The 21,058-nt window shown below is 38.3% G+C and overlaps 1 protein-coding gene and 1 long non-coding RNA gene across 4 annotated transcripts; one reads left to right on the forward strand and one right to left on the reverse strand.

The window, feature by feature from the left end:
- Positions 1-1,574: 1,574 nt before the first annotated feature.
- Positions 1,575-12,066, forward strand: LOC307167062. 2 transcript variants are annotated; one of them, XR_013822729.1, is made up of 3 exons: positions 1,575-1,646; positions 1,719-1,838; positions 12,015-12,066. It is a non-coding gene; the product is annotated as an uncharacterized lncRNA (long non-coding RNA). The 2 variants fall into 2 exon arrangements; XR_013822730.1 differs by lacking the exon at positions 12,015-12,066 and adding an exon at positions 8,856-8,933.
- Positions 7,785-19,636, reverse strand: pou2af1 (POU class 2 homeobox associating factor 1). Of its 2 annotated transcripts, none has more exons than XM_079885960.1 (5): positions 18,490-18,749; positions 13,655-13,770; positions 11,474-11,516; positions 11,128-11,399; positions 7,785-11,033 (listed from the first exon to the last, which is right to left on the reverse strand). In XM_079885960.1, exons 1-5 carry the CDS (start codon positions 18,497-18,499, stop codon positions 10,713-10,715), a joined length of 762 nt encoding a protein of 253 aa, XP_079742086.1. In that variant the 5' UTR covers positions 18,500-18,749; the 3' UTR covers positions 7,785-10,712. The 2 variants fall into 2 exon arrangements, with proteins under 2 accessions (XP_079742086.1, XP_079742087.1); XM_079885961.1 differs by lacking the exon at positions 18,490-18,749 and adding an exon at positions 19,487-19,636 and having other exon boundaries at positions 8,952-11,033.
- Between the last annotated feature and the right edge of the window lie 1,422 nt (positions 19,637-21,058).

Raw genomic sequence — 21,058 nt, forward strand, 5'->3', positions numbered from 1 at the left:
CACATAAATGTGTTTTTGCGAAACGGATTTAAATCCGATCTTCAATTCCCGCGCTATATGCAGATTTAATGGAGTGCACATCACCGAAAGCAACAGATATGAGCTGCATTTTATTGATCATCAGCTAAAATTTCTAAATCAAAGACCGCAATAAGAGAGAGCGGCAACAGCCCTGGTAAGATCATTTCGTTTCTTTACTTTTAATGATGATGATTGTGTGTTAAGCGTCTGCGACTTACTTTCACTTTGATTTATGATAGTTTGCACGTTGGCTTAATGAATATATGCTCAGCTTCTCATTTGCGGTGATGTGTGTTCCAGTAGCGTTGTCATATCTGGCTATAACATTACATAGAGCCTATAACACGCTCTCACACGTTTGTTTTTTTAGCATTTTTGGGAGGAGTACAATTTACATATGTGGTTTCAAGAACCAGATGCATTTACACTTGTCCAGTTTTGTCTGGAATTCAGCCCAGACCACCTCCTGAAGTGGTTTGAGCGATCGGATTCAAATCCGTCTCGAATGCGTTTCGGAGGGCATTTACACCTGGTCTTTTCACGATCGGATAGCTATCCGATCTGAGAAAACGCATGAAGTGGCCAGGTGTAAACAGCCCAGTGTTTCCACTTGGGTAATTGAATGCTAATTTAGCCGAAGCTGTGCTGACTTGAGTGAACAATATTGAATGCTAGTGCGTTCTAAATGACAACATGGTGTAGGCAATGAGAAATGAAGGGATTTGTGTGTAGAGTTTTGCAGTGACAGTTCAACAAATCTAACTCATGTGTCAAAACGGGAATAGTGTTTATAGTTTAGGGAAATGGGTGTGCTTTTTGATAAATGGCGTTATGGTTTTAAAATTTTAGTTCAAAAGCCTGGTTATAGTATTTAAGCAATCAAGAAAAACTGTAATGTAGGCTATTGCCATATAAAGACTGTTCATGTTTGCCATGTTTGATATTGTTCATGTTTGCCAATGATTTATCAAGAAATCTGCAAATAATTACAAACCGTTTTATGCCCCATAGGAGATGAAAATATGACATATTTTTGTTTATATGGCGGTTGTGATTAGCCTGACTACGTCAGAATTCGTACTTCCGCTCAATTTCAGTTCGCTTCTGTACTCAGTCTGAGATAGCGACCTATCTTTCTGTTTTCCTCCGGCCTCAAAACAGCCGGCCAATCAACGAACAGAGGGCGGGCTGAGAGCCGTGACGTAGACGCTGATTGTACCGTGGATACGTAGATTTACTTCACATAATCTGCAAAAGTCGTTCACAGCCATGTTCACTCCGGTATTTCACTCGATGGTTTTGTTTTTGCATTATACATGTGTTTACAGTGGAAGTTAGATGCGGCTGAGCCTGCACATAACACATGTCATAACCAAACGTTATGTGACTGGCTTACGGGTAACCAATGATTTTAAACTTCAAACAAGCACCCCCCCACCCACCCCCGAGAGAGAAAACGCTTTTCAATTATGCCATTCCAGACTCTGTCTACGAAGCAAAGCGAAGTAGCAGAGTTTGGTATTACCAGGCTAGGTTGTGATAGTGATTACAATAAAAAATCTAGCTTAGTAATGGGTTTTCTGTGCACACTTCTGCATGGACTGTAATCGGAGCAATATAAGCAGGTATTTAACTTTGACATGTTTCACTGCTTTCTCATTCTGCACAGCTAAATGCGAAATATTGTCCCCCTTCAGCACACACTTTCCCTGCTTCTCCTCGACAGTCACACCTTCTACTGTTCTCCCTTCCATCTCTCTACATTTGTGCAGACATGCCCCTGGATCCTGTTGGGCAGATTCAGCGGCACCTTAAAGGTAAGAAGCAACATCTTGGCAGCATGGTGTGTTCTGAAGAATCTTGTGCACAAATTTGTGCACAAAGGTAATGTTCACTCAAGAAAAACACAGAGCACAGGTGTCAGTGTTTTACTTGGTTTAACTCACTCTTAGTGCTCTTTATGGTTTGAAAACACCAATTGTCATGGCCTCAAAACTAGGGTGACCACCCGTCCCGCGTAGCGCGTGCGCGCACAGCGTTTGAAGGCCAATTCATGCGTCCCGCAAATTGAGACCGTGTCACGCATAATCTATGCTTGCTCAAAAAAAAGTTGGTCGCTCTATATCCTCGAGCCCCAAGCAGACAAACGAACATTACTTGACATTTCAGCACGCTATTGTTGCCACACCCACCCCTCAGTTGAACTGCTGACTAGGTTGTTGTCAACTTTTTCGTTGTTGTCATGACAGCGCACGCACGCGCATACCAGACACACTGGGAAGGAAGGAACTTTTAGATGCGCGCTTTCCAATTCGAAAAATTCGAGAAAGAGACTGAGAGGCACCGTCATCATCAATTAAAAAGAGAAGGTGTGGGTACAAGAAAGACTGGGAAAATGAATATTTGTGGCTGAAAGGTGTTGAGGGGGATACCGAGAGGGCTTTTTGTGACCTTTGCAAAACGTCCTTCTCAATCGGACATGGAGGGGAATACGATGTCAATCGTATTTTTTTTAAATACTTTTTTTTTTTACTGTTCCTGTGGTGTTGAGCAACTACAATTCCTGTTAATCCTATAATTTTATATTATAATTTATTAAAAGTGAATAAATTGTAATGAAAAATAAATTAAATAGTAAATCTTAAGTGGAAGTACATCTGTCAATTCATTGAATGTTCAAAATATTATGAATCTTTATTTAGAAAAAAAATACACATTGGTTGGCCTATTCATGAGCATACATCAGCAATTACTCATGTTTAGGGGAATAGGGCATTATTACCATGTAAGGTGGTATGTGCTAGAAATGGGTAAACCACTATCAGTGAGTCTGCCCGTGGGGTAGGGGCACCGCCGCGCCAGGCAGTGTCCCACATTGTCCCTCAGAAACATACCCCTTGTCCCCCCTTGGGCTTATTAGCAGGTGGTCACCCTAGGTGGTACATACACAGCAATAGCAACAATACAACTGAACTCACGTGGAAGGTAGAAGGGCCTGCATTTGATGACTAAATATTCCAGTTCAGCAGAACAATGGTTACTAACAGTGACGCAGTCTGTGCACCAAGTTTTGTTTACATAAATGCATAAACCGCCTCCTCTGCTCTTACCCTAAGCCTAGGGTGACCACCTGCTAATAAGCCCAAGGGGGGACAAGGGGTATGTTTCTGAGGGACAATGTGGGACACTGCCTGGCGCGGCGGTGCCCCCACCCCACGGGCAGACTCACTGATAGTGGTTTACCCATTTCTAGCACATACCACCTTACATGGTAATAATGCCCTATTCCCCTAAACATGAGTAATTGCTGATGTATGCTCATGAATAGGCCAACCAATGTGTATTTTTTTTCTAAATAAAGATTCATAATATTTTGAACATTCAATGAATTGACAGATGTACTTCCACTTAAGATTTACTATTTAATTTATTTTTCATTACAATTTATTCACTTTTAATAAATTATAATATAAAATTATAGGATTAACAGGAATTGTAGTTGCTCAACACCACAGGAACAGTAAAAAAAAAAAGTATTTAAAAAAAATACGATTGACATCGTATTCCCCTCCATGTCCGATTGAGAAGGACGTTTTGCAAAGGTCACAAAAAGCCCTCTCGGTATCCCCCTCAACACCTTTCAGCCACAAATATTCATTTTCCCAGTCTTTCTTGTACCCACACCTTCTCTTTTTAATTGATGATGACGGTGCCTCTCAGTCTCTTTCTCGAATTTTTTGAATTGGAAAGCGCGCATCTAAAAGTTCCTTCTTTCCCAGTGTGTCTGGTATGCGCGTGGGTGTGGCAACAATAGCGTGCTGAAATGTCAAGTAATGTTCGTTTGTCTGCTTGGGGCTCGAGGATATAGGGCGACCAACTTTTTTTTGAGCAAGCATAGATTATGCGTGACACGGTCTCAATTTGCGGGACGCATGAATTGGGCTTCAAACGCTGTGCACGCACGCGCTACGCGGGACGGGTGGTCACCCTACCACCTGATGCAAACAGCAAAGCAGCAATGAAAGAACTTTCCTTTGCCATTAACAAGCTTCAGACTCAACATCCAGACGGGGCTTTTATTGTCACTGGGGACTTTAATCATTGCAACCTAAAGACTGTGCAACCTAAATTTCACCAAAATGTCTCATGCTTCACTAGAGACAATAAAACCTTGGACCACGTCTACACGAATGTGACTGGTGCCTACAAAGTCACACCCCTCCCCCACCTTGGTCAGTCTGATCACCTCTCTTTGTTTCTCCTGCCCAAGTACACCCCGGCCATCAAACGTGTGAAACCAACAACTAAAGCCGTTAAGGTCTGGATGGAAGATGCAGACTTCATTTTACAACAACAGTTCCAGCACATTGACTGGAATGTGTTTACTGCTGACGCCATTATAGACTCCCAAACAAACATTCACACATATACCAATTCTGTTTTGGATTATATCAACGAGTGTGTAGAGGGAGTGACTACACATAAAACAGTAAAATTATTTCCTAATCAGAAACCATGGATGAACAAAGAAGTTCGCCTTCTCCTCAAGGCTAGAGATGCAGCCTTCAGGTCAGGGGACCAGGAGGCGTACAGCTCAGCCAGATCCAACCTGAGGAAAGGAATATCCAGGGCCAAACTCCATTACAAGAAAAGGATTGAAGAGCACTTCAGCTCCTCTGACCCCCGGCGTATGTGGCAAGGCCTGCATGCAATCACCAACAAATCCCCTTGTAACTTTCCTCTAATCTCCAGTACTTCCCTCCCAGACGAGCTGAACCACTTCTATGCTCGATTTGACCGAGAAAACAATGAGACTGCCTGTAAGCCAGTTGTTTCACCAGACGAGGACATACTCCAATTTTCCACCTCAGAGGTATGCAACATCTTGGGCAGGGTGAATGCTCGGAAAGCTGCTGGCCCTGATGGAGTCCCCGGACGTGTGTTGCGAGCCTGCTCTGAGCAATTGGCTGGTGTCTTCACCAACATCTTTAACATGTCTCTCAACAGTACTCTTAACACACTCAACAGTCCCACACATCTTTAAATCTGCGACTATTGTTCCGGTGCCTAAACACTCTACAGCCAAAGAACTGAATGACTTCCGTCCGGTTGCACTGACACCCATCATTGCAAACTGTTTTGAGAAGCTGGTCCTCTCAAAACTGAAATCATGTCTGCCTGCTACACTGGACCCATATCAATTTGCCTACCGACGCAATAGATCAACAGAGGATGCCATCACCACAGCACTCCATCTGGCACTCACTCATTTGGACAGCCCCAATACATATGTCAGGATGATGTTTATTGATTTCAGCTCAGCATTTAATACTGTGATCCCTTCTAAGCTGATCTGCAAGCTCAGCCAGCTCGGCATCAGCAACTCACTCTGCAGCTGGATTATGGACTTTTAGCCAGACTGTTAAATTAGGTTGTCTGTCCTCATCCATCATCACCCTGAACACTGGTGTGCCACAGGGCTGTGTGTTGAGCCCCTTGCTCTACTCCCTCTTCACCCACGACTGCGCCCCTGTTTATGGCTCCAATGCTATAATCAAGTTCGCAGATGACACCACAGTGGTGGGTCTGATCAGAGGGGATGATGAAACAGCATATAGAGATGAAGTGCAGCACCTAGCTCTGTGGTGCAAAAACAATAACCTGGCACTCAATACCCAGAAGACCAAGGAAATCTCTGTGCATTTCAGGAGAGCGAAGAGCAGGGCACATATCCCCCTCCACATCAGCGGTGCTGAGGTGGAACGAGTGTCTAGCTTTAAGTTCCTTGGAGTACACATTACTGAAAATCTTTCATGGTCTCTCAATTCCTCCAGTTTGGTGAAGAAGGCACATCAGCGCCTTCACTTTCTACGAACTTTGAAGAAAGCACACCTATGCCCTAAGATTCTAACAGACTTCTACCGTTGTACCATCGAGACTATACTCACTAACTGCATCTCTGTATGGTATGGCAACTGCAATACTGCTGATCGCAAGGCACTACAAAGAGTAGTGAAATCTGCTCAAAGGACTATTGGTTCACAACTCCCATCAATCCACGACACATATCACAAACGCTGTACAAATAAAGCAAAATCCATTGTTAAGGATCCCACCCACATAAACCATGGTCTTTTCAGTCTACTTCCATCTGGCAGGCGTTACAGGAGCCTGCGCTCTCGCACCAGCAGGCTCAGGTACAGCTTCTTTCCAGAGGCTGTAACTCTGCTGAATAAAACTTCACCCCCTGTCTAGCATTGCACTTCAGCTGTTACTAGTTTACCTGTTTACTTTTTATTACTGCACTGTTTACCTGTTTATACTGCCACTTATCTTTGTAGACATGTCATTTGGAAAACTTGTATTGTCCAACTATACACTGTACATTATTTATCTCTATTTATTTATAAATTAATATTTTTTGTCTACACAGACATACTCTACTTGTACTTGGTACTTAATGCTTCTTTGCACTTCTGGATGGATGTCAACTGCATTTCATTGGCCCTGTACCTGTACTTTGCTAAATGATAATAAAGTTGAATCGTATCGTATCGTATCGTATACAGGTGAGGGGTTCGAATGCCGGTCGCCATGTTGCCCCTCCATCTTGAAACTACATTAGCCAAAGAGGGACATACCAGTAAATTCAAGGTTCGCCTTTTGCGTTTTTCACTCAGTGACACCGTGACGAATGCGAGGGGGAGATTACTCGCGAGCTCGCGAGTGCCGGCAGATTTGAAAGATAGTGTGGTGTGTGTGTGTGTGCGTACTCACATTTGAAAGAGAGAATTAAAACGTCAACGCGACAGACAAATCAGCAAGACCATAGTCAATATTGGAGTAACTTTTCCCAGATGGAAAGAGCTCATGAGGAGCAAAGATTTTAAAACGGACGCCGAGGTTGCCTGCTTTCTTCTCGACAGGTAATTCAGCCTGTTGTAATTCATTTGTGTAAATTCGAAGTTTTATAGTTGCTTGTCTAACCATAGCATGGTTGTGCATAACGCCAGATCGACCTCTAGTATGACTTCATCCTCGCGTCAATGGTGAAAAAGTATTGTTTACCTTATAACATAAATCTGTGCTGCGACGGATCACAGGTGATGATAGTTTTAAAGGCGCAATTTTTTAAGCTATATAAAAAAAAGGACACTGTAAATTTTAGTTATTTTTAATTGCTTTTACTTTGTACACATTGTAACGTTAGCCTAATCTGATTATGCTGGGATAGCCGATTCCAAGGGTGACGTTACCTCCTGACATCTGTCCTGTAGTTTTATTCATTTTAGACATATTGTTTATTATTGTCATGGACGAAGTCGATAACTGGAAGCCATGTTAATCTTGGAATAATACGGCCACCGTAGGAGTGAAAACGCCCTCGGAATTGAGAGGAACAGAAACTAATATTCACCGGGTAGTCATATACAATTTCACCGCTAGATGGGGGTAAAAATCACACAGTGTAGCTTTAATCTATCTCTTTCCATTAGAGACATTTGAATGTGAGATTCTGAAAACGAGATCTAAATTTTGCGGACCCGTCAGTTCGGGAAATAAAGCGGGTGAACACAGAGTGTATTTTAAGCGGTTGCTGAATAGAACCTTGTGGGAGCGGGACGGAAAAAAAACAGTTCCGCGCAGACCTCCTTAAACCTTAGGTGTGTGTGTGTCCCGAATAAATAATAATAATAAAAAAAGGAATAAAGTTCAAAAGTCGGACTGTAAGCGAATGAGGCATGATTGGCCAAAATATTGTTACAAAATAAGTTACAAATTTATTATTCACAACATTGAAATGGGAGGTGAGACAGAGTTCATTAAGAGTATTTAATTTGTATCCATAGGCCTAGCTGGCCCGCCATCTACTGGCTAAAAAAAATATTGGCCCGCGGCCAAAGTTACTTGCCGACCCCTGCTGTAGATCATGACATACTCTTAGATCGATTACAAAATTACATCTGTATTCAGGGACAGGCATTATGGTGGTCTGGATAGTACCTATCTGACCATTATAGTTTTGTTTATTTAAACGGGAATTGTCAAAATGAACGGCAGTAAATTGTGGAGTGCGGCAAGGGTCTGTTTTAGGCCCTATATACTGTTTTCGATATACATGCTGCCTCTTGGTAATATTATTAGAAAACATGGAATTAGTTTCCACTGTTATGCTGATGATACTCACTTAATCTCTAAATTATCCAAGTTAACAGAGTGTGGTAAAGATATAAAATATTGCTACTGACCTATAAGGCCCTAATTGGTTAAGCACCTTTGTATTTAACCAATCTTCCAACCCGATCTCACGAATTTTACGAGGTGGCTAATTCATACGAATTCATACGACCTCACTCATACGAATTAGTACGATTTTTGCTAAACCGTACATATTTTACGAGTTGCCCAATTCGTATGAATTCGTACGAATTACCTACCCCTGACCCCGCCCCTAAACCTACCCATCACTGGGGTTTAGACAAATCGTACGAGTGAGGTCGTACGAATTAGCCACCTTTTAATCACTTGTACAAATTCGTACGAATTGGTCGTAAGATAGCATTGTATCTTCCATCATCCTACAATCGCTCACTTTAAGGTCACAAAACTCTGGACTTTTGGTAGTACCTAGAATATCTAGGGGGCAGGTTAAATCTAGATTAAAGACAAATCTCTTTGGCCAAGCATGCACATTATGCACCTCATAATCTTGTTCTCCAGTATATCAGAGTAAATGTACATAATTATCTTTTGCTTGAAATGTTGTGAACAGCTATGCTAATTATTTTCCGTTTGCTTTTCTGTCTCTACTGCGGGATATCTATCATATCTAGAGAGTACGCCAGCTCCAGTTTGGATCCAACCTCTTACGAAGATTTCAGATGAACACACAACCCCTCCCCCCACCACCGAATCACACACTTTCTGAAATGCTTGCAAATGCATGTTTGCTTTATTGTCATACCCGTTTGAGGGAGATATGTCATGCACAGAAGCTCTAAAAAAGCAGATTTCATGGTAGAGCATGCACAGAGCAGACCCTTGTTTAAACATCTCATTAGGGAACATGTTAACTTTAGAGACAACTAAGCATATGGGTCTTGGGCACAGGTAGATTAAACGATGACATCCACAGGGGATTTCTCCAGCTTTCAGAAAACTGATGCCTTTCTAATTCTAACTGACATTTTAATGAGCTGTATACAAGGAAGAGCACTCTGTAAATGTTAGTATTTTAACCATTGTAATCATGCTACAGCCAGGATTCTGCACACTAAATTGCATAAAATTGCAGCAACGCTAGCCAGCAAAAATGGACATTAATCTATCCCTTCACAAATGTTTCCAGATCTGTTATTTCTTCCAGATTTCATTTTTCATAAAAGCTGCCAAAATGCTGTCTGAAATGCCTCACATCAGTTTCAGCCTAGCAAATCATATTGGCCATGTACACTGGAGCTAAATCTATTCTGTACACATAAAGTTCAGAAATTTACAGGAGTGAATTATACAACCAAATTAGATCTCGAAAAATTCAGGTAGCGACAACTGCATTTAGAAAGATTCTACGCAGTGTGTAACTGCCTTGAACAACTAGTTTTTAAAACATTTTTAAATGTGCATCAGAAGTCTCTCTTTTGTATGACAACCACAGAGAAAGAGGTACAAGGCTTGACCAATTTGCGTTGCTAGATCGTGCTTGGGAAAAAAAGAAGCACATAATAGACCAAAATAAATCCAAAAGCTTTATATTGAAAATAACATCAAAGTATTGTGACCCGCAAATTCCCACTTTTCTTAAAGGTATAGTTCACCCAAAAATGAAAATTTTGTCATAATTTACTCACCTTCATGTTGTTCCAAACCTGTATGAGTTTCTTTCTTCTGTTGAATACAAAGGAAGATATTTTGAAGAATGTTGGTAACCAGAACGTTGACGGTAGCCATTGACTTCAATAGTATGGAAGTCAATGGCTACCGTCAACTGTTTGATTACCAACATTCTTCAAAATATCTTTTGTGTTCAACAGAATAAAGAAACTTGGGTGAACTCTCCCTTTAATCCTATAAACTTGATCGATTTAAAAGACAAGCCCAAACAACAAGCCCAAAAAAACGCTTATAAGTGGACATAACAACACTGCAAGGAGTCCTCTGCTGAGCAGCCTTCCCAGCATAAACAATACACAATGCCTCTGTTGACAGGGGTTTAGTTAAAATTGCAGAACCTTACAGTTATTTAGTCATTGTAACATTACTTTGGTCAAAAATAGTGGATACCAAACACATGAGATGCCAGAATATTGCTATGGTTACCACTGTGTCAATCATCGCAATTTCGGGAATGGTCATTTAAATAAGCTTCTGTATTACAATGCGGTTGTCACTCCTAAAACTTTACAGTGTGTTTGTGGCCATGAGCCAGCCAACATTACATGGTGGAGACAATGTAAGCACAATATAGGCTTGATGTATGGGCAATACATGGGTTTGTCCATGGGTTCTGTGTCAGCCTATTTGAATTATCCCATACTTGTCATGGGTTCCGACATAGAACCAAAGGACAAACCCATGTAGGGCTCATAGGCTCATTCAGATAGGGCTTATTCAATGTAGGCCTACATTGGCTCCAACATGAAATCTTGATTAGGTAAAAAGCTGCGCAAAAAGAGTGCCAATCTACAAATATCTTAAATGTCTTCTGAAAACAGCGAGGAGTTGCAGATGTAGGGTTCTTTGTGGCCCTCGTCGTCTTCCAGCAGTTTCTCAAGGGCCAGAGTGCCCTCGGGGGCCTGGGGAGGCTCCACCTGCCTAGGCTCAGGTTCTGGTGAGATTACTGGCAAGGTCAGAGGCACTGGGAAGAGCTGGGAGGCTGACAGGGCTGCTTGCACAGAGGGGGACTGCATGACGGTGTTGGAGATGGTGGATAAAGGCTGAGCCCAAGGAATGTATGTCAAGGAGGAGTCTGGGATCTCCACCGGAGGCAAGGCTGAGCTTGAAGTGCTCACGGTCTAAGAGGGAACCAGATAAAAGACTAATTAGCATCTGAAACAATAGAAGTGCCCTGAAACAGTAGCAGTGACTTTGCATCAGTCTGTGGCTCACCGCAAGGTTGGTGAAGAGAGGTGTGTGCGCAAACGTCAGCATTGGGGAAGGGCCCACCACAGTGTAACTGGGACAGATCGGCTGGACATACATATCAGCGTGGGATGGGATAGTAGGGTCGTGGTGTTGGCAGTCTGGGGTAGTCCAGTGGCTCAAAGGCTGGAGAGCAGATGTGCTGGTGGTCTGGGCAATCCATCCTGTGCAAAGCCCACCGACATCCACTAATGAATCATTAAGACCACTCTGGTTGGCTTCTACAAAGCTAGAAGTCCCTTTTAGAGAGGAATAAGAGCATAAGAATCTTTGCGCAATCAATGAAAGACAAAAATATTCATATGTAACTTACCAGCGTGTGTGTATGATGGAAAAGTGTTGTTGGGAACCATCACCTTGAAAAAATAACAATGGAAATACAGTTATACTACATTGTTTCCTTTATATATATATATATATATATATATATATATATATATATATATATATATATATATATATATATATATATATATAATGCTATAATATATAAATAAAATAGATGTAACATATTTGATTATTTTGTTTATTAATGTGTCTTATTGTTTGATTGTTTGACAATTCGAGGAGGGACAGGAATTGATAGAAGTGAGTCTCTTTATAGAAGTGAGCTCAGTAAAACTCAGTAAAAGCAGAATACACACAATACATGATACTGTAAGTTAGATGGCTCACGTCTTTGATTTGAACTGTTTGTGTCACTCGTTAGCCAGACTACTTAAAGACACAACATAAAGCATGAAATGTAGTTTCTAATTTGAACACATTTGGTAGTTAGAAAATAGTTTATTCTGGAACCTGCTCTTACACTTCATTTTATTAAACATAAACATTTTTCTTGTTGCTTTACACAGACAACTGTTAGAACTATACCACCCTGAGTGTCCAATAACTGGAGCCATGGCCTTTTTGTTTTTCTACAATCAGGACTGGGATCTCAATGAGGATAGTCCAGAACCGGAGCCATTACCTTTGATTTTCTGCAATCAGGATTGGGATCTCATTGAACATTGGCCAAAGAAACATGGCTACAACAAACACTTAAAACAGTTTTTGGTGTGAGGTTTTGACAGAAGAATCTCAAGAGTCCCAAGCAAGAATATGAATATGAATAAGAACATTAAAAGAGCAACAAACTTGTTCTTATTTGGTAAGAAGACATCTAATAAGCAGTATACTGTGCAGTCTTCAAGTCAGTTTATATAACAATGATAACGACCAGCTTGTTTTACACAAAAGAAAAACAATTAAGGTGTAGCACAATTATATTCTTTTGTAAAATGGTTTACATGTCAGGACAAGTGTTTACACTTAAATTCCACTTAAACAGATGACAGGGACTTTTTGTCTGAGACCTACACCTGGTAGATTGGATCAAGGCATTTACTGCTGTGGCCCCCAGCCCAATAATGTTAAAGCTGCTTAAAAACCCCATCTCCATAGGGAGGTGTTGAGTGGAATGGCAGAGAGCACGTGGAGGGGTTGGCTTACTGATAACCTTGCTAACCTAAAATAACAGACAAAGATAAGCACATTTTGCGTGGTTAGGTTTCGCCTAACACTTTGGGAGCAATTACTGACTCAGAGCATTTCAAGCATTTCAAGCAATCAAGATGGCATTGCTAGAGAGTCGAAGAGGATTCACAAGAAGTTTTATTAAAGACATACAACCTAATTTTTATGAGAATTTAATGGCTGCAGAGTGTGTGTTTATGTTGTGTTGTCAGGTACAATTTTAAGGTGGGTAGGCAAGCTTCTTGGCAGATCCACAAACGGATTTGCATAGGCCCTATGCCCAACCCCTCGGGCTATGTGGGGTAATAGTTTAACTGTCACGGAAAAACACCTGGATTATATAAGGACAAAATCCCCTTGGAGTTTGGAGAGCCTGCCTTCTTGCACTAAGTAATGCCAAGTAAAATTCAAGCTGACATTGATTTTGCAATATTTCGCAATCCTATCAGTTTCTGAGTTTTCAATCCTCCTGGGGTCTCACATTTGGAAAGCATCACTGTGCATTGGATGGATTAGATAAATAAAATGAATTCAAAGTTAAGGGATTTGAATGAGTAATGAATGAGATAATGTTATGTTTGACCGTTTTTACAATCAACTGTCACGAAATGATATCGCGATTAACCCGTCCAAAATAAAAGTTTGTATTTACATAATAAATGTGTGTGTGTACTGTGTATAATTATTTTATATATATAAATACACACACACATGCTTGTATATATTTAAGAAATATTTGCATGTATATACTGTTTATAGATTTATATATAATTTATATTATATAAATATAAATATTATATCTAAATTCTTTTTTTTTTTTTAATATATATACGTGCACGTATGTGTATTTAAATATACAAAATAATTATACACAGTACACACACATTTATTATGAAAATACAAACTTTTATTTTGGATGCGATAATCGCGATATCATATCGTGACAGCCCTGTGTGCACACGTGGGCTGTAGTTCTTACTGTGCCGGGGGACGTTGTTCTGGAAGCATTTCCTCTTTTTCTCCGCAGCAACTCTTTTACAGGGTCTTTGACCCTCACTCCCTGGTACGGCTTGGATGAGGGCGCCTCTGACAGTGCTGTACCAAAAAACACACCATGAATACACTTGAAAGATATGAGCATGCCTTGTGATGAGTGACCAAAAAAAAAGCTCTATTATTACTCCTATTGCACTTTAAAAACCATGTAGACATGTAGGGATTTCTTATTCATGCCAAGTCAAACAAGGTGGGGCAGAAAGTGGTGAAAGTTTCAGTCACTTAACAGATACCTCTTTTATTTGGATCTTTCGTCTTTTTTGTTTTGTGTAATCGGACGTACAAAGCTACTGTAAGACAGTAATCACTCAAACTCTTGCTTTCTTGTTCAATTTCAGTCATTAGTGAATAGTGTGGACCTTGTAAGTCTGAGTGACACTGAACTCTGCTTATTTGCAGAAATAATTATACAAATTCCACTTCCTAATCTATTCAAATAAAGCAGCCACTCAGATATAACTACGTTACAAAATAATAATACATTTTATTGGGTCCATGTGTGCCTCAGCTATGATGGTGGAACATGGCGTTAGTAAATTTCATGAGAACTGCACTGGCAGCTCCACAATTGACGTGTTGAAACCCTGAAGCAAATTCTTTCGCTTGTCTCTCCATGTTAGGAAACTCCATGTGAACCTTTTTTTTAAAGAAGGATCACTGGAGTTTCACTGCTTTCTGGATGACTATATAATTCATTGTTTGAACGTGACCACCGAACATCTGTTCCACTTCCAACCCCTCCGTACAGATACATTTACAGTAATAAACAGCAAGTGTGATAATAGGGTGTCTTAGGCATTATGGAAGGCTGAACATTTTACAGTTCATAACTGCATATATCATTTTCTTATATAATGTTAATATATTAACTTACTGGAACTACTTAAATCTGCTTTGAACTTTATAATATGCCGATGGCCATGTCATTAAACAGGTGGAAAAATAGAAGGTCATAAAAACTGGCCTATCCATGAACTGAACAAGTCCACTGAACAAGTTTGTGTGGTGCACAGTATTCACACAAAACACTCAAATAAAGATAAATAACTGAATTAATTACACAAATATAAAATGTAACATAAACATCCCAATGTACACCATTCAAAGTTTTTGAAAAAAGGCTTACCAAGGCTTACTTATCAGCATTTATTTGATTAAAAAACACAGTAGAAACAGTAACATTTTGGAATATGATTATAATTTAAAATAACTGTTTTCTATGTTAATGTATTTTAAAATGTAATTTATTCCTGTAATGGCAAAACTGAATTTTCAGCATCATTTCTCCAGTCTTCAGTGTCACATGATCCTTCAGAAATCATTATAATATGCTGATTTGCTGCTCAAGAAACATTTCTTATCATCAATGTTGAAAACAGTTGCTGCTTAATATTTCTGTGGAAACTGTGATCCTTTCAGGATTCTTTGATGAACAGAAAGTTCAAAAGAACAGCATTTCTTTGAAATAGAAAACTTTTGTAACATTCCGTCTTTACAAATTAATGTGTCCTTGCTGAATAAAAATATTAATTTCCTTAAAAATAGTCTTACCGACCCCAGACTTTTTAACAGTATTGTACATATAAAAACAAAAATAAAAATAAACATAAGTTTACTAATAAATTATTATGCATTAATTGTGATGCATCATGCAAGGGCATCTGGAAACTTTATTTCATATTTTTCATTGCAAATTAAAATTTTACTTTAAATGATATCATTTTACATTACAATAATTGCAATTTTTTTCCAATCACACTTTCCAATAAGGTTCAATTTTAGTAAAATAGCTAACATGAACTAACAATGAACAGTACCATTTCTTACTTTTTATTATTATTATTTATTAACTTTGGCTAATTACTCTCTCTCAAATGTATTGCATTACTTCATATAACTTTCTAAATCCCATATCAACCTCAACCAGTTAAACAATACAAGGATATAATGAAACTGCACTTTTAATTCTTCCAAGTGAATAATATAAAAATTGCATATATTATTTTTGAATTAAGTATTTAAAGAGAGAATGTTACATTCAAAACATACATTTTAACATTAGACATAAAATTTTGATGTTAAATCCACAATTTTGTTTAAATATATAATTGTTATATTTAATGCAATTACATCAGAAGTAACAGTAATTAAATTACAGAAAAAATAAGATTAATCTCTTACTTTACTTTTCAAGGGAAAATCAATTAAATTACAGTAATTAATTACTTAGTAATGCAGTTATGCATTACAACCAACATTGAGCTCATCTCAAAATGTCCATGAAGTACCCTTAACTCAATGAAGAAGAAAAAAAAAACGCTTTATGCCAAAAAGTTTCTATAAATGTCTTAAATGACTGCATAATACTTTCATGTTCAACAGATTATTTTACATTTTTTATATAGTGATAAAGTATGTTTATGAGATATTTTATTCATAAAATGTAATTAAAATGAAAAATTGATTAAAGCAAAAATAGTTCATTAAAATGAAATCCATAATGGTCCCATGATGGCAACCCCTAATATCCATATAGAACCTTTTCTTCTAAGAGTGCATAAAGTGATTGATTCTAACAGTACATCTCAAAGATATATTTGATTTTTACATGAACAGGCAGGTTCTTTGCATGGCATGATAAGTTGAGTTGCGTGAATCTACACAGATGCAGCTGCTGGCTAACAGTGAATTCTAAAGAAAGCTGCATGCAGTGCACACTGTGTACTTAAGGAGGTGATTGTTTGGTGATGTTTGATTGCCTAACTGTGCTCAATCCAAAAAAAATGTAAAAATCCTTGATAAAGCTCCAGACATTTCATTTATGCACCCCAGGACAAAATTGAGTAAATTTAATCAATGAATTAATGCAACACTTAAGTCAACATTTGTGACTCATGATTCAATCATTTGAGAGCCAAACACGATCCTTTGATGTGAAAATCTGATATCGCTTTCCCTGTTTGCAAAACACTGTTTGCCTATAAGTCTCTCACACTCTCCACACCCCATTCTCGCACAACTGTTACTTCTTAAGGCTAAAGTCTCAATGTTTAATCACCAAATAATGCATCAGTAATGTACCTGTTCTGTGCCATTCATCATAGATTCACAACACACACTGGTCTCTGTTAGAACAGGCCAACATCTAACCACCTGTAACTCTCCATAGCCTTGACAAAACAACCGTCAGGTCTTTTTTTCTTTAATAAATGTCTGATATATTGTCATTCTGCAAACAATAAGTCACTGCACTCTCATAGAATAGACTTTGTTTGGGATTTGTAATTTGTGCATTTCCAACAGAAACTAATTCGGTTTTTAACATTCACAGAGACAGTCACTTTAAATATATAACAACGAAAGCAAAGAGGCCGCTACAGTTGTGCAATACAAGCACAGCAGGATTTAAAAAGTTGAAAAAGAGGAAGCTATGCAGCTGTGAAGTCTTTTCTGTCAGGAGGAGGGCAATTGAAGAGTTTTACATATCAAGATGAAGCCACTCCACAGTATGTCTGGTTTCTGAAATGTTGCACATGTTTCCAAAGAGGTCAGTAAAGTAATAAACCATCAGTCTAGCAGGGAAAAACCTACTGGCAATAAACATATGATGACCTCCTATCTGCTTTCACCTCGTAATTTAAAGCTGAATGTGAAAGGTTGCCCCCACGTTTGAATTCTTGCGAGTAAAATAATTTGCTGCGGTTCATACTGCTCATTTACATTTAATACTAGATAAGATCTCAAAGACACAGTGAGTGCATGTGGAATTAAAAACGGAAATTAAAAAAACGAACCCCTAATCTAAGTCCATCCATCTGTTATTTTTTGTATCAACCGAGATACTATACTTTGAATTCGATTTTATTTTGATATATTGAACGTTTTACTTTGAAAGTTTTAGTCATTTTGTTGTAAGTTTTGGTCATTTCTATTTTTTAAATATGTATTTAGAGTTTCAGTTTTTAGTTTTAGTTTCTTTAGAACTTCATACTCGACTAAATGAATATGAGAAATGTAATAGGTGAAATTAAATATACATTTTAACATATTTTATTTTATTTCAGTTAATGTTGGTTTTATTGTTAACTAACCCTAAAATGACCCTGATTCTGACGCTTTAACTCTCTTTCAAAGTATACATGTTTCTTCTTTTAGGGGTTAATTTGACTTCAAATCAATAAAATGGCAACACTAGAAGTATATCTTGTACAGCACCAGTCTGAACTTTATCATGTGATAATACATTGCATTTTTTCATGTTTTATATCCCCTCAAAAAACAGTAATGGAACTTTGTTCATGGAGGACAAAAGAGAAAAATTTGAAGAGTGAAATGTTGCTTATAAGATTAAGAAAAATCATGAAGCATATTAAGTATATTTTTCAAGATATTAAAATGACCCCAAAATTACATTTAGAGCTTCTGTCAAACTGCCAAAGAACAGGCCCCAGTGTTTATATAATCCGTGTGAATGATGAAAAGGCAAACTCTGAGATATTAATTAATCACACTTATCAGAACAGATAATGTGCAAAACAGCAACGATCAATTGGTTTCCATCCATATAATGTAATGAGAGCATATGCGAATAGATTTTGCGTCTGAATTGAATCGAATAAATGAATATTTTCTTGATGATTCAGGCTTCTGCAGTGCATTTAATTTTCATAAGTAAATAATCTTACATTTGCATACTGCAACATAATGCATGTGAAATGTGCAAATCTAATTGTATTGATATTCAGAAATTGTACTTACATTTTCCCATGTGCACACTCTGATATGTAACAATCTAAACTCTTATGATATCAAGTCAAAAACTCTTTTATTACTTCCTGAGATCATCTCATAATTGTACAGCGGTCGCTTGAGTGGGCTGCCTTATAAAAGCAACTGCATTCAAGTGATGTCACCACAAAGGGAAGCCGCTATCCTCATTAATTCAGTTTACCAGAATTTAAAGTTTCAGCTTAGCACAAATTCTATGCCCATAACTGCTCTATAATGAAAGCAGAGAGGGTTTTGGTAAACTGGTGAATTCCCCTTTTGTCTTTATCTCATATTTGTTCCAAGGACACATTAGAAATGTACCACGAGGCACATCTGTACAATCTGTTTTCTTCTAATGATCAGGAACAAAATGACCAAAACTCTTAAAATGCGCTAATTTATTATTATTATTATTATTAAATCCATGCCTGTGAAGCGAATAAGTCTTTTTCTAGTTTATTTTTTATATGTAGTTGATGTCTCTAGACTCCCATTATTCATTGTTGATAAGTATGCCTTATGATTACTATGCAGAGGCAGTTCATTTATATAACATATATGATCTATATTAACTTTACTGCTCTTTCTGGGTGCAGTTGAGTCCAAAATTAGGCTGCTGAGAATTGATGTACGCTATCTGAAACTGCCACGCTAGTCAATTTATTAGTGTTAAAGGAAACACCTGCACGCACTTTGAGCTTCATTGACCACTCAAGCCATGAAACTCATCATGTTCCTTTTCTCAGCTCAGTTATTTCTATTATTACACAAACAATCACACATCTCAGCAACAAAAACAAGGAACAGCTTTATATAACGAAATAACAAAATACATCTGCTTCGAATGTATTAATCACTTCACACTGCACAGTTAGAGCTCAAATAAATCTAACACTGTACTAAGTTCTCAGCTCATAAATATTTGAAACAGCCTCTGGGAAAGGCATATTAGAGAGGAAAATGTCAATAAGTTAAAAATACTTACTTCACCACTGTGTGAGAAGACAGATCTTCCTTCTAAATGAGAAACAAAGTGTAAATGAGATACAACACAGTGCCAACGGTTAATGCATGAAAGCATTCTCTAATGCAAACTACAGTGTGGGCTCAATGCAAAAGAAGCAATTTTCAATAGGCCTCAGTGGACATACGGTTTTGAAGAAACTTTTTTTTCTTTCTACTGCAAATTTTCGAGTACAGCATGAAACCTTGTGAAGTTCTGTAGGTAAAAGCACTGAGATATTTTTACGAGCTCAACCTAGTGACTCTACCTAGTGAGGTCTGTCAGGTGAGGAAATAAGGTCTTGACCTTTAGAACTGTTGTCTATACCTTTACAACCATGTCTTTGTAGGCGCTGTGTAATGTTAAAATCACATATGTCAGTTTATTTTTGAAAGTTATGACTAAAGAAAAGAGGAAGCGATGAAACGAATACAGCTTTGCTTCAGGCATCCTAGCTTACAAGTTCAGTTACTTTAGGTTTTAGGTTCAGCTTCATTGAAGACGTGTCGAGCGTAACGGTGAAGGATGAAAGGAAAGAGTCTTATCCTCGCTCATCTTTCACCTGGAGCATCGCTGGAAAGCAGTAACAAGACGAGGGCAGGGGTCACTGTCATAAACTCACCTGCAGACACAACGTGATCCTGTGTGTATTTTACTCTGAGGGCAAATACCACAAAACAGCCTCTGGGGTCGGGAGTGATGGCCTCTGCCAAAGATGGAGTGACTGTTCATATTAGTGATCTATTGGCTGAAAATACCGTTTTGAAAAATAATGATACAAAGCAAGATTGTGCAAAAAAGTCATTCATCTTTTATAGTGTTTTTCAAAAATGTGTTATTATCAACAAACCTTTTGGCATAGACAAAAGGGAGCTGGAGAGCTGCTGGTCTCTCTTGGATCCTCTGGTGCTCTTGGAAGAGATAAATGTTCATAAAATTGGAAAAAAAATCCAGGTCCAGGCACTCAGTGGGATGCAAAAGTTAAAAAGCCTTTATTGTTTTAAAGGGCCAAAACATTAAAACACCAACGCGTATCGGCCCATTGGCCTTCATCAGGGTGTTGGTAACAAACAGACAGAATCAAGCCATTGTAGTTGCATTGATTTCAGGTGATCTACTCTGGCACTTGCAACACAATTTCTTGGCCACTAGAGGCAATAGTACAGGTCATGTCTAATGCCAGAGGTTAAACCACACAAATACAAGACCAAATGAGAGATCTCCAAGTGGAAAAATATGAGTGACACCACAAACATCTAGTGTACTCCACACAATATGCACCAAAAGTCAATAAATATGAATAAGCTAGTTTCACATAATAATTCTTAATTCATTGTCAAGATGGTTCTAAAACAACATGAATAGTGTACAAAAATGGCAATTGGGTCTATTGCATTCAAAAACTAGTCATCATTTACGAACAGCAACACACTATTGAGACGAGAAACCTTTTGGCAAATATACATAAAGAGATGGGCATACATGAAAATGTCAAATAAAATAGAAAATTTCAGTTGAATATATCAAAATGTATATACTCTGTATCAAAATGAA

This window comes from Squalius cephalus (assembly GCF_949319135.1).
Source record: "Squalius cephalus genome assembly, chromosome: 11".
In the NCBI taxonomy this organism is placed as follows: Eukaryota; Metazoa; Chordata; class Actinopteri; order Cypriniformes; family Leuciscidae; genus Squalius; species Squalius cephalus.